Source organism: Rhinoraja longicauda, chromosome 2 (assembly GCF_053455715.1).
Source record: "Rhinoraja longicauda isolate Sanriku21f chromosome 2, sRhiLon1.1, whole genome shotgun sequence".
Classification (NCBI taxonomy): Eukaryota; Metazoa; Chordata; class Chondrichthyes; order Rajiformes; family Arhynchobatidae; genus Rhinoraja; species Rhinoraja longicauda.
Genome location: NC_135954.1, coordinates 66,187,047 through 66,201,340, shown reverse-complemented (window position 1 = coordinate 66,201,340; position 14,294 = coordinate 66,187,047). Strand labels below are relative to the sequence as shown.

The 14,294-nt window shown below is 41.7% G+C and overlaps 1 protein-coding gene across 1 annotated transcript in view; it reads left to right on the top strand.

Moving 5' to 3' along the window:
* The window catches only part of osbpl3b (oxysterol binding protein-like 3b), a 131,494-nt gene that overhangs the window by 48,711 nt on the left and 68,489 nt on the right, over positions 1–14,294 (top strand). Inside the window, exons 4-6 of the mRNA XM_078420333.1 lie at positions 2,825–2,878; positions 3,835–3,948; positions 4,035–4,205. Of these exons, the coding sequence (XP_078276459.1) occupies positions 2,825–2,878; positions 3,835–3,948; positions 4,035–4,205 (339 nt within the window). The remainder of the gene's footprint in view (positions 1–2,824; positions 2,879–3,834; positions 3,949–4,034; positions 4,206–14,294) is intronic.

Below are 14,294 nucleotides of genomic sequence, written 5' to 3'. Positions count from 1 at the left end.
CCATTCAGATAATAATCTGCCTTTCTATTCTTACTTCCAAAGTGAATAACCTCACACTTATCTACATTAAACTGCATCTGCCATGTATCCGCCCACTCACACAACCTGTCCAAGTCACCCTGCAGCCTTATTGCATCTTCCTCACAATTCACACTACCCCCCAGCTTAGTATCATCTGCAAATTTGCTAATGGAACTTTTAATCCCTTCATCTACGTCATTAATGTATATCGTAAATAGCTGGGGTCCCAGCACCGAACCTTGCGGTACCCCACTGGTCACTGCCTGCCATTCCGAAAGGGACCCATTTATCCCCACTCTTTGCTTTCTGTCTGTCAACCAATTTTCTATCCATGTCAGTACCCTACCCCCAATACCATGTGCCCTAATTTTGCCCACTAATCTCCTATGTGGGACCTTGTCGAAGGCTTTCTGAAAGTCGAGGTACACCACATCCACTGACTCTCCCCTGTCAATTTTCCTAGTTACATCCTCAAAAAATTCCAGTAGATTTGTCAAGCATGATTTCCCCTTCGTAAATCCATGCTGACTCGGAATGATCCTGTTACTGCCATCCAAATGCTCAGCAATTTCGTCTTTTATAATTGACTCCAGCATCTTCCCCACCACTGATGTCAGACTAACTGGTCTATAATTACCCGTTTTCTCTCTCCCTCCTTTCTTAAAAAGTGGGATAACATTTGCTATCCTCCAATCCACAGGAACTGATCCTGAATCTATAGAACATTGAAAAATGATCTCCAATGCTTCCACTATTTCTAGAGCCACCTCCTTAAGTACCCTGGGATGCAGACCATCAGGCCCTGGAAGCTACTTTCTAGTAGCTTCAATATTTTGCCCTTGAACCTTTACAGATAAATAATTTTCCCAGCATTTCTAAGATTACACTGGCATTTATTTCCTTTTGTACTCCAATTGGATACCGAGCTCCACTTTGGCCTAAACAGTAATTTTGCCAAGCCTTAATGCAACTTCCTCGATGTGGTACTCCATATTTTAAAAATATACTAGACCAAGTAGACCCGTTGTGCCCAAACCTCTCCTGCATTGGTGCAGCACCCTCCCCTCACCCCTCCCCTCTCCCCCCCCCCCCCCCTCTCCCCAGATGGGCCTAAAATTGTCACTCTATCATGTACCGTTTTGGCTGTAGTTCAGGAACAAACAAATGAGAGTTTTAGTTTATAGATTATACATGTTCATTATAGAGATCGGTGTCCTATTTGCTTTTTAAACAGTCTTAACCTATTCTGCATGCTTCATAGATATGTGCATGCTCGCTCTCGGGTACTTAAGAACCTGTGTGTGGTGAACCCTCTGAAATTGTGCCATTCACCCACATTTTGGATAAGCTTGGTTAAAAAGTTTTAACTTTTTAATTCCTACTCCAGTTCAATTCAATAATGCATCATATTTGATTTCTTTAATCTCCTGATTTAACTTTAGGCTATAGTGGTACAGTGCGGAAACAGGCCCTTTGGCCCACCGAGTACGCGCCGACCAGCGATCACCCCATACAATAGCACTATCCTACACATTAGGGACGGATTTGTTTACAATTTTACCAATGCCAATTAACTTACAAACCTGTACATGTTTGGAGTGTGGGAGGCACCTGGAGAAAACCCATGTGGTCACAGGAAGAAAAATCCAAACTCCGTACAGACAGCACTTGTAGTTGGGTTCCAACCCAGGTGCTGGTGCTGTAAGGCGGCAACTCTAACGCTGCATCATTGTGCCACTCCTGTCAATCCTTCTAATCCTTCACAACTTCAGTAACCTTGACATCTGCAGGCTTTTCCCATTGTATACCGCTATCAGGAATGATGTATGCTTGCAGTTTAATGATATAGCAATCTGGTTAGCTCGTATAATTGATAACCTATTGTATTATTGAAACATATAAGATAATTAGGGGATTGGACACATTAGAGGCAGGAAACATGTTCCCAATGTTGGGGGAGTCCAGAACAAGGGGCCACAGTTTAAGAATAAGGGGTAGGCCATTTAGAACGGAGATGAGGAAGAACTTCTTCAGTCAGAGAGTGGTGAAGGTGTGGAATTCTCTGCCTCAGAAGGCAGTGGAGGCCAGTTCGTTGGATGCTTTCAAGAGAGAGCTGGATAGAGCTCTTAAGGATAGCGGAGTGAGGGGGTATGGGGAGAAGGCAGGAACGGGGTACTGATTGAGAGTGATCAGCCATGATCGCATTGAATGGCGGTGCTGGCTCGAAGGGCTGAATGGCCTACTCCTGCACCTATTGTCTATTGTCTATTGTCTATTATTGTTTACAGTATATATTTTTTGTGTTTTGGCATTAATGTGCTTATAAAGGTTGACACAAGCAAGACTTTCACTGTTCTATTCTCTGGGCATGCGACAATTATCATTCTACCTACTTGAGTTTGACTTGATTGTGTTTATGCATAGATCATATGTCTGATCTAATGGCATGGAAAATAAAACTTTTCTTTGTACCTTGCCACGGGACAATAATAAACATAAACACTCTTGACTCTTTGTGGGAAGGAGGATTGATTCTGACTTGTTATCTTGATCCATCCATCCATGCCTAAGACGGAAATGGAAAGCTTCTGCAAGGATCGTGGTTGGCACCAGATATAGATTAAGTTTCTTGTGAAAAGAATTCTGGAGCGAAAACAAATGTTTCATACAAGGTCTTTGAATGTTCTGTTGATTGGGACCCAGATGCAAGATGTGCTGCGCTGTTCAGCTAATGCATTAATTTTATTCACTTCCTAATTAGATAACCCTCCATTAAATACAATTTCACTTGTTTTCATTTCAGCGTTACTTCTTCCTGGAGAAAGGAATCCTGAAGTATGCAAAATCTCAGGCCGACGTGAGTATGAGAACATCCTATTGAAGGAGTATTTTTGTAGATCTTGCCATGATATGTCATCCCAATATATTTTTAGAGGTGCTAGTTTTATTTTTGAGTGATCAAAATCATTTTCTTAATTTATATCCTTTGTCCATGTCATGAACTGTGGATTTACAAATAAGATCATTATGAAAAGCATAAAACTGGCTCCTGTCTGATACTATGTAAATGCTTAACTATTTCAAAGTGTTCCTGGCTGGTCTCTCGCCTTCCAAACTTCATAAATTAATGTATCCTAAATTACACAGTGCAATTTGCACATTCTAACTTGGCAGCTTCCAGTTCACCAAACATTTTAATTATCATTCATACACCAATGTTCAAATCTTGCTCGACATATTCATAAATCTCTTCCAGTCTTAAGGCTGTCTTTAGAATTGTGTTCCCCAAATCTGACCTTGCCTGTATCCCATAATTATTGTATGTTGGACCAAAGTTTAATCACTGGTGATTATACTTTCACTGTTCTGTGGTCGAAAAAAGTTGCCCCACTCCCCCCCTCCCCCCCCCCCTCCCCCACTCACCACATAATACAATTAAAGATACACTAATACATTTAACAACAGACTAAAAACAACAAAGAAGGAAAAAGACGAGACAGACTGTCGGCGAGGCAGTCATCGTTCGCCGCCACCTGGGAACCTGATAATGGGTTCAGTTGTTTTTTAGTTTCAGCTGCCAAGTTCTTCTGGGCTAGATACATTAGCCATCTGTAGTTAGAGAGCAAAAGGTAGCTTAAAACACTAATTCAAACTGATAACTGTTTAAAGGATCACCCGTTATGGGACTGCCTTCTGCCTCCATTAAAACCTGGAAGTGGTGGGGGTTGTTCGGATTTTTGCTTTTACAGCTTTAAATTCTGGTAGTTAACCCAGTGTTCAGGTTCTGAACGGCTAACAAAATTAATTTTACAGATTCCAAAAGGAAAGCTTCATGGATGCATTGATGTTGGGCTGTCCGTGATGTCGATAAAGAAGAAAGCAAAATGTATTGATCTTGACACAGAGGAGCATATATACCATTTGAAGGTATTTGACAGTTATGTCTCTTGCTGAATCTACATTGGCAACTTTTTCATTGTGATGGCACTGCTTAACTGTACCATTTTTGCCAGGTGAAGTCCCAGGAGTTTTTCGACGAATGGGTAGCAAAGTTGCGTCACCACAGGCTCTACCGCCAGAATGAAATTGCAAAGTTTCCTCATGACATGACAAATCATTTCTTCTCAATCTCATCTGTGACAGACTCCTCACCAGGTTCTTTTAACTCTTCCTCTTTCAGAAAGGTAATACATTAAGCTAAACATGTTGAATCAGGTTAGAAATGTGCAAGGTTAATCTCATGGGTTTCAACAGTGAATGTTACAAATCACATATTTTTGTCCTATAATGTGACTGATAAGGGATCAGACTGAAAAAGGATTTTTTTCCAATTACATGGTCACATTCCGTCTATATAATTATCAACATAGTTTAACTCCATGGTATATTATCATTTGGATTATTGTTTTTAAGGTTTCGTATAGGTAAAGTTCATCAACTGAAACACCCTTTATTCTGCTCTTTGATCATTAAAAAGTAACAAAATGCACATATTAAATAGTTTGCGAGTTGTGTTAAACGTGAGCCCCTGTCCAGTGGATTCATATACAGCTTGAATTTTGAAATGAAATAGTCACCTGTCATATGATATTTCAGTGAAACTGCAAAGCAGTTTCATGTTCAAGGACATGAGCAGGTAAAATGTCAAAGGAATGTGGGAGAATGAAGTCTGAATACAGGATTGAAATATTTAATATAGGAAGCAAAAGTAAAATCTTGCCAATCCAAGAATCGTTTAGTTGAGATTATGGCCTATGGGGATTTGAGAGCATAAAAGATTTGGATGGAGCAATAGAGGGAGCATTTAAAAAACTATTTTGAATTCTGTCCCATGAACATTCATTTTAAGATAATGGAAAAACCTTTACAGGAAAGGAATCAATAGACAATAGACAATAGGTGCAGGAGGAGGCCATTCAGCCCTTCGAGCCAGCACCGCCATTCAATGCGATCATGGCTGATCACTCTCAATCAGTACCCCGTTCCTGCCTTCTCCCCATACCCCCTCACTCCGCTATCCTTAAGAGCTCTATCCAGCTCTCTCTTGAAAGCATCCAACGAACTGGCCTCCACTGCCTTCTGAGGCAGAGAATTCCACAGATTCACAACTCTCTGACTGAAAAAGTTTTTCCTCATCTCAGTTCTAAATGGCCTACCCCTTATTCTTAAACTGTGGCCCCTGGTTCTGGACTCACCCAACATTGGGAACATGTTTCCTGCCTCCAACGTGTCCATAACGTGTATGATATGATACGGTACGATAATGAAACGATATGATATGATACGATACGATAATGAAACGATATGATATGATACGATAATGGTACGATATGATATCATATGATACGATACGATAATGATCCGATACGATAATGGTACAATATTATATGATACGATGCGATAATGATACGATGCAATAATGATACGATATAATATAATATGATATGATACGATACGATAATGATCCGATGTGATATGATCTGATACGATATGATACCTCAGGATACGATACGATAATGATATGATGTGATATGATCTGATACGATATGATACCTCAGGATACGATACGATAATGATATGATAATGGTACGATATGATAATGATAATGATGCGATATGATATGATATGATATGATATTCTAATATTGATATCAATAATCAACAAATCCAGTCAAGATAAAGATTATACATTATACCAGTATTGTGGTAGAGTGTAATTTATAAAACAACTTTCTCTTTAAATTTCAGAATGTAGCCATGACCGTTTATTCCCAATATTATAAAAGCCTTTTATGGGGATAGTGAATAATCATTTTGATCACCAGACAATAGACAATAGGTGCAGGAGGAGGCCATTCAGCCCTTCGAGCCAGAACCGCCATTCAATGTGATCATGGCTGATCATTCACAATCAGTACCTGCCGTCCCTGCCTTCTCCCCATACCCCCTGACTCCGCTATCATGAAGAGCTCTATCCATCTCTCTCTTGAAAGCATCCAGAGAAATGGCCTCCACTGCCTTCTGAGGCAGAGAATTCCACAGATTTACAACTCTCTGACTGAAAAAGTTTTTCCTCAACTTCATTCTAAATGGCCTACCCCTTATTCTTAAACTGTGGCCCCTGGTTCTGGACTCCCCCAACATTGGGAACATGTTTCCTGCCTCTAGCATGTCCAATCCCTTAATAATCTTTGGTATGGCAGTTTCTATACCTTCTCAAAGTCCAACTTCGATAGCCATTACTGCTCGGGGATGTGGTGGAGGTATAGCTTATGCACACACTGCACTCTGAGATAACAAAAACGAATCTTCCAAATGCTGTTTCTTGATTAATTGGTCTTTATTAAATTAGCACGAATCAAAAGAGTAATTCATAACTTTTCTTATCAACTTTTTCTTCTTCAAACAATACAGTAGAGATCGTGTAGTCGTTACCGTGTGGTCATGGTCGGTGTCGTTGTGGTAAAAAACTGTATTCTCTCCATCCTCCGAGACTAAACTGACCCCCAATCTCTGTGGCTACGCCAGCCTCCTTAGATGTAGACCCTCCCCATTACGTATCAAACCACACCCAGCATGCAAAAAAGACGGAAACTAGAAATATCAAACATAGCCATAATATAATGACAGTAACTAATTTAAGCGTAAATGGCTCCTACAATCTAATATGTTTCAATAAGATCCCCTCTCATTCTTCTAAATTCCAGTGTATATCCTTGAAGTATTGAAGTCCTTGAAGTATTCCTTCCATATTGTTGGTCATTAGAGATCTGTGGAGACACTTAAGGATCCACATAACGTGTAAAAATTTATTAATTGACTTTGTTTTTCTTATATTAAAGATAATTTGATGCATCTACTGAAAACAGAGAAATTGGGGTTAAAGATGGCATACAATTCATGGGGAAAAAGGGGACATGAGATACGGCTTAGAGATAGACAATGGATTTCTAGCTCCAAAACATACTTGCATTAACTTTTTGATTTTTGTTTTTTCTGCTTCTAATTTTTTTTTAACCCTTGCCTTTATAAAGCCTAAACCTTTTCACCCAGAGAGTTGTGAATTTGTGGAATTCTCTGCCGCAGAGGTCAGTGGAGGCCAATTCACTGGATGCATTTAAAAGATAGTTAGATAGAGCTCTTGGGGCTAGCGGAATCAAGGGGTATGGGGAGAAGGCAGGCACGGGGTATTATTTGTGGATGATCAGCCATGATCACAATGAATGGCGGTGCTGGCTCGAAGGGCCGAATGGCGGCCTCCTGCACTTATTTTCTATGTTAACACGAACAGTTTAAGAATAAGGGGTAGGCCATTTAGGACTGAGATGAGGAAAATCATTTTCACCCACAGAGTTGGGAGTCTGTGGAATTCTCTGCCACAGAAGGCAGTGGAAGTCAGTTCACTAGATATTTTCAAGAGAGAGTTAGATTTAGCTCTTGGGGCTGACGGAATCAAAGGATATTGGTAGAAAGCAGGAATCGGGTACTGATTTTGAATAGCGGTACATATTGAATGGCGGTACTGGTTCAAAGGGCCAAATGGCCTGCTCCTGCACCTATTTTCTATATCAGTTAAATATGCAGCATTTTTGGGTGAAACAGTAGCAAGCCCACTAAATTATACAGCATGATCCAAGTACGGATTAGTACGGGTGTCAGGATGGGGAGAAGGCAGGCGAATGGGATTACGAGGGAGGGATAGATCAGCCATCAAGTCAAGTCAAGTCAATTTTATTTGCATAGCACATTTAAAAACAACCCATGTTGACCAAAGTGCTGTACATCAGTTCAGGTACTAAGAACGAACATACAATGGCACACAAACATAACAGCACATACATAAACAGTTCAGAGGGCCTCAAACGCTAGGGAGTAGAAATAGGTTTTGAGCCTGGACTTAAAGGAGTCGATGGAGGGGGCAGTTCTGATGGGGAGAGGGATGCTGTTCCACAGTCTAGGAGCTGCAACCGCAAAAGCGTGGTCACCCCTGAGCTTAAGCCTAGACTGCGGGAGCCTCAAGTCGGCCGACCTGAGGGACCTGGAGATAGAGTGGTGGGTTAGAAGATTTTTGATATAGAGGGGGGGTGGGGGGGCAAGCCCGTTTAGGGCTTTGTATGTGAATAGGAGGAGCTTGAAGTTGATTCTGTACCGTACTGGGAGCCAGTGGAGAGAGGCCAGAATCGGGGTGATGTGGTCCCTTTTACGGGTACCCGTCAGGAGTCTCGTGGCGGCGTTTTGGACCAATTGCAGGCGGGACAGGGATGATTAGCTGATTCCAGTGTATAGGGAGTTGCAGTAGTCTAGGCGGGAGGAAATGAATGCGTGGATGATTTTTTCAATGTCATCAAATTGGAGGAATGGTTTGATTTTAGCTATGGTACGAAGTTGTAGGGTCAAATTAGACAGGCTTTCAAACTTCAATGTAGGGTCAAATATCACGCCAAGGTTTTTTGACATGCGGTTTGATTAGGGAGGATAGGCTTCCAAGGCTGCCTGTTATCGTTTTGATGGAGTCGGGGGGGCCGAATATGATGACCTCAGACTTGCTCTCGTTTAGTTGAAGGAAGTTCTGTGGCATCCAACATTCACCGCCATTCAATGCGATCATGGCTGATCACTCTCAATCAGTACCCCGTTCCTGCCTTCTCCCCATACCCCCTCACTCCGCTATCCTTAAGAGCTCTATCCAGCTCTCTCTTGAAAGCATCCAACAAACTGGCCTCCACTGCCTTCTGAGGCAGAGAATTCCACACCTTCATCACTCTCTGACTGAAAAAGTTCTTCCTCATCTCCGTTCTAAATGGCCTACCCCTTATTCTTAAACTGTGGACTTGATTGGCCAAAAGGCCTAATCCTGCTTCTATCACTTATGACCTTATGAATAATTGCTACTGCTATTGAAAACTGATTTTGGTCTTGGCAAATTCTTATTTCAACATTTTGTGTGCAACTTGGGCTGAATTGTGTTAATAATATTTTGAATGAAACAGGAATGTATATGTAAAACGTTCAACCAACGACTTGTTTATGAACAACATACTTGTCCCTGTACGACTCTACTACTCAAAGGAGATTATTATTTTGATGTATTGTCTGATGAATAATGAATCATGCTTACTGAAGAGTAGAATTTTAGATTTTGAGTCTTTAGGATTGCACAGTGACTTGGGATCAATAGCATCCTCTGTGATATGTGGTATTTGTACCAACATGGGAACAACATTAGGCCATTCAGCTACTTGAGCTTGCCCTGTTCATCAAGGTGATTATTGCTAAATTGCCTCCAGTGTGTAGGTCAGTGAGAGAACTTGATAGATGGGGTGGGAATTGTTGCTTCAATCCCAAAGGCCAAAGGAGTAAGAGGTGTCTTAAATCAAAGAATAATATGAATACGTTACAGTTATATTACTTGGGGACTCAATGGACTGCGTGGACATATAACATTGTTATATAGACAGAGAGTTCAACAGCGACTGAAGGAAAAGAAAATTGGAAAAGCAGTTAGACCAATCTTTAATGGTTCAGCCTGTCTAATTTCTTCTTTGACTGCAGCCAAATACCATACAAGTCTGTCAAGGTTGTCAATATGTATTACTGCTGGCATCTTAGCTTTTAAGTTGTCATTGTTTCAATAAAATCATGGTAAATTAATTTAGCAACAATGTGAACAATTAAAGATCCAGTCAACGGTGTTTGGCACCATTGGAAAGAGGAGGGATGGAAATCACTGGGGAAAAAAAGGCTGCAAGGATTCCCAGTAATCTATGATTTGCTGTTTAATGTCCAGAAAACCTTGTATTTATTGACTTGGGTTCTGTTGTCAATTATTGGATAATTATATCCATCTGTTAAAAATTCTGAAAACATCTGTTAACTGACAGATTGTCTCACAGACGTTGGAGTTTGGTGAAAATATGTTCTTGTTTTCACTGCTCTTTTGTGTTGCTTCTCCTTTCTACCACATAATGATGAACTGAATGGATAAGATCGCTCCCTCAATTCATTTGTGGCTAGGACTGGAAGGTTTATTTTTAGTGCATTTCTAGAGCAAAAAAATGTTGGTCCTTTTTCTTACTATTTGTGTTGTTGCAGATACTGTGGACAAAAACATTGAGGGCAATGAATGGGTGCATCTATATGAATGACTGAGTGGGTTGGTGGAGCTGTAATTTGTGCATATTATTCTCCGATATAGACACTTCTTACTCCTTTTTTCTCATGGTGGGATTGGAGCAAGAACTAATGTTCAGTTTTAAGTTAATTTACCAATCCAACACTTGTGAGGAGAATGTTATAATCTCACTGTCATCGTTAGATTTGTGAGAAATACTGATGATTGTTTTGTGATGCACAGTTTGAGGGTTGTCACCATCATATGCTGCTAAACTTCATAAATATTACTTGAAATTAATTAGTCACAAGAGCCAAAAACACCTTGGATCTGATGAAGAAATTCCAGTATTTTCTGAAGACATAGGAAGGAACCCTACCTGAGACATTGCCAGTCTGAAGAATGGTCCCAACCTGAAACGTCACCTATCCATGTTCTCCAGAGATGCTGCATGACTCGCTGAGTTACTGCAGCACTGTCTGTTTTGACAAACACAGCGCCTGCAGTTCCTTGTGTCGACATGTTTTTTTATTATGTGTCAAAACCTAGTTTGCTTTTGTGTTTGGTTGGAAATTAATTACTTATTAGCCATGTTGATGTGATTCTATGCTGTACTCTTGGGTATAGCATGCAGAAATGCTCTAAGGGCTTGGATATGCCAATAATTGTTTCCACAAAAGCAACCCTGCTCATAGATTCAGTATTCGTTCGAAAAGGTTCCGCATGGTCGGCTGCTCTGGAAGGTTAGATCGCATGGGAACCAAGGAGAGATAGCTGAATAGATAGCAAATTGGCTCCATGGAAGGAAGCAGAGGGTTGGTGGAAGGTTGCTCCTCAGATTGGATGCCTGTGACTAGTGGTGTGCCTCAGGGTTCGGCGCTGGGCCTGTTACTGTTTGTCATCTACATCAATGATTTGGATGAGAACATACAGGGCAAGATTAGCAAGTTTGCTGATGATACAAAAGTTAGTGGTTTTGCAGATAGTGAAGATGGTTGTAAACGATTGCAGCAGGATCTGAATCGATTGGCCAGGTGGGCAGAGGAATGGTTGATGGAATTTAATACAGAGAAGTGTGAGGTGTTGCATTTTGGGACGTCGAACAAGGGCAGGACCTACACAGTAAATGGTAGGCCTCTGGGTAGTGTTGTAAAGCAGAGGGATCTAGGAGTACAGGTGCATGGTTCCTTGAAGGTCGAGTCGCAGGTAGATAAGGTGGTCAAAAAGGCTTTTGGCACTTTGGCCATCATCAGTCAGAGTATTTTGAGTATAGAAGTTGAGAGGTCATGTTGCAGTTGTATAAGACGTTGGTGAGACCGCATTTAGAATATTGTGCTTAGTTCTGGGCACCATGTTATAGGAAAGATATTGTCAAGCTTGAAAGGGTTCAGAAAAGATTTACAAAGATGTTGCCAGGACCAGAGGGTGTGAGCTATAGGGAGAGGTTGAGTAGCTGGGTCTCTATTCCATGGAACGCAGGAGGATGAATGGAGATCTTATAGAGGTATACCACATCATGAGAGGAATAGATCAGGTGGATGCATAGAGTCTTTTGCCCAGAATAGGGGAATCAAGGACCAGAGGACATAGGTTCAAGGTGAAGAAAAGATTTAATTGGAATCCGAGGGGTAACATTTGCATGCAAAGGGTGGTGGGTGTATGGAACAAGCTGCCAGAGGAGGTTATTTAGGCTGAGACTATTCCATCTTTTAAGAAACAGTTAGAGATGTACATGGATTGGGCAGGTTTGGAAGGATACGGACCAAGTTCAGGCAAGTGGGACTAACGTAGCTGGAACATTGTTGGTCGGTGTGGACAAGTTGGACCGAATGGCCTGTTTCCACAGTATCACTCTATGACTCTATGACTTTATTCCTTGTGGATGGTGAGGTCTGGATTGTTTATCATACAAATTATTTCCTTGTGGCTACTTTGCGATCTCTCTAGAGAGGAATAATTTTAGCCAGTGACTGTAATAATTGAATCCATGGCACTTTCTTGGTTCTGTTGAGAAAAAGCTTAGAGAGCTGATCCAGGATTTTAGATAATGTGAATGAGTGTTTATGTGAGTAAAGAGAATTATCCCAAATAAATGTAATGTAATTTTTTGTCATTGAATTGAGGGAACAGGTGGGATCTTGGTTTAATTCGATTTATTCACAAAATGCTGGAGTAACTCAACAGGTCAGGCAGCATCTCGGGAGAGAAGGATAGTTAGATAGTTCCTCTATCCCTCCCTTCCCTCCTCCTTCCCAGATCTCCCTCTATCTTCCTGTCTCCACCTATATCCTTCCTTTGTCCCGCCCCCCTGACATCAGTCTGAAGAAGGGTCTCGACCCGAAACGTCACCCATTCCTTCTCTCCCGAGATGCTGCCTGACCTGCTGAGTTACTCCAGCATTTTGTGAATAAATCGATTTGTACCAGCATCTGCAGTTATTTTCTTATATGGATCTTGGTTTAATGTTCATTTGAAAGATGGCACCACCAATATTATAGCATTTCCTCAGTACTGCACAGAATGATAAGCTGAGATTTCATTTTTCTTTTAAAACAACGTTCAGCATTTAGAAGAATCGTTTGGCATTTAGTATGTGTTTTTTTTAAATTCTTCAATTAACTGTCACTAAAAGTTAGGAGACTGGTGTTCAGGCAGAATGGGGTGACCTTATGCAAGAAATGCTGAAGTTCATGTACAGATACTGCAAGCAACTATGACAACGATATTAAATCAGAGGATTTGAATGACAGAGTTAAGATGCCTTAACGAACAAGCAAGTTCTTAAGTCATAGGAGCAGAATTAGGCCATTTGACCATTGAGTTTACACTACCATGGCTGGTCTATCTCCATCTTCACCTCATTCTCCTGCCTTCACCTGATAACCCTAGGCACCCTTACTAATCAAGAACCTGTCAATCTCCGCTTCAAACATACCCAATGGTCTCCACGGCTATTTGTGGCAATTAATTCCACAGATTCACCACCCTCTGACTAAAATTCCTCCTTGCCTCCTTTCTGAAGATACACCCTTTTATTCTGATGCTGTGGCCTCTGGTCCTAGACTCTCCCCCCTAGTGGAAACAACCTCTCCATATCCTTTCTATCCAAGCATTTCACTACTTGGTAAGCTTCAATGAGGTCCCCCCTCATCCTTCTAAACTCCAGCGAATACAGGCTGGTGTCATCAAATGCTCATTATGCGTTAACCCAATCATATCCAGGACAACTCTCGTAAACCACCTTTGGATCCTCGCCAATGCAAGCACATCCTTCATCAGATGTGGGGCCCAAAACTGCTCACGATACTCCAAATGCTGTCTGACCCGTGCCTTATAAAAGCATCTGCATTACAACCCTGGTTTTACACTCTAGACCTCTCAAAAAGAATGCTAACATTGCATTTCTTCCTTACTAGCGATTACATTTGCAAATTAACCTCTTGGGAATCCTGTACCAGCACTTCCAAGACCCTTTGCACCTCCAATTTCTGAATCCTCTCCCCATTTAGAAAATAGTTTACGCCTTTATTCCTACTACCAAATTGTATGACTGCACACTTTGCTATGCTGTGTACTATCTGCCATTTCTATGTCCACTCTCCAAACTTGTCCAAATCTTTCTGCTGAGTCCCTGCTTTCTCTACACTACTTGCCCCTCCACCTATCTTGGCATCATCTGCAAACTTGGCCACAAAGCCTTCAATTCCCTCATCCAAATCAATGATATACAGCGTGAGCAAGCCCAGCACCGACCCCTGTGGAATACACTAGTTACTGGCAGCCAACAAAACAAAGCCCCCGTTATTGCCACTTTTCTGTGTCTGCGGCCTAACATCGTGGAGCTGGCGGCTTGCTGGGACCTCGGAGCTCCAACCGCGGGAGCCTGCGGACTTAACATCGTGAGCTGGCGATCCCTTTGCCAGGAATCGACCTCTGAGCTACAACCGCGGGAGCCTGCAGACTTTAACAGCATGGAGCTCGCAGTCCCTGATTAGCGACCGACTTCGGGAGCTCCAAGCCACAGGAGCTTCGACCGCCCCAATTGCAAGAACTTCGACTGCCCCGACGCGGGAGCTTCGATTCCCCAACTGTGGATGTTTCGACTCCCCCGACCGTGGGAGAAAAGGAGGAAAGAAAAGACTTTATTGCCTTCCATCACAGTG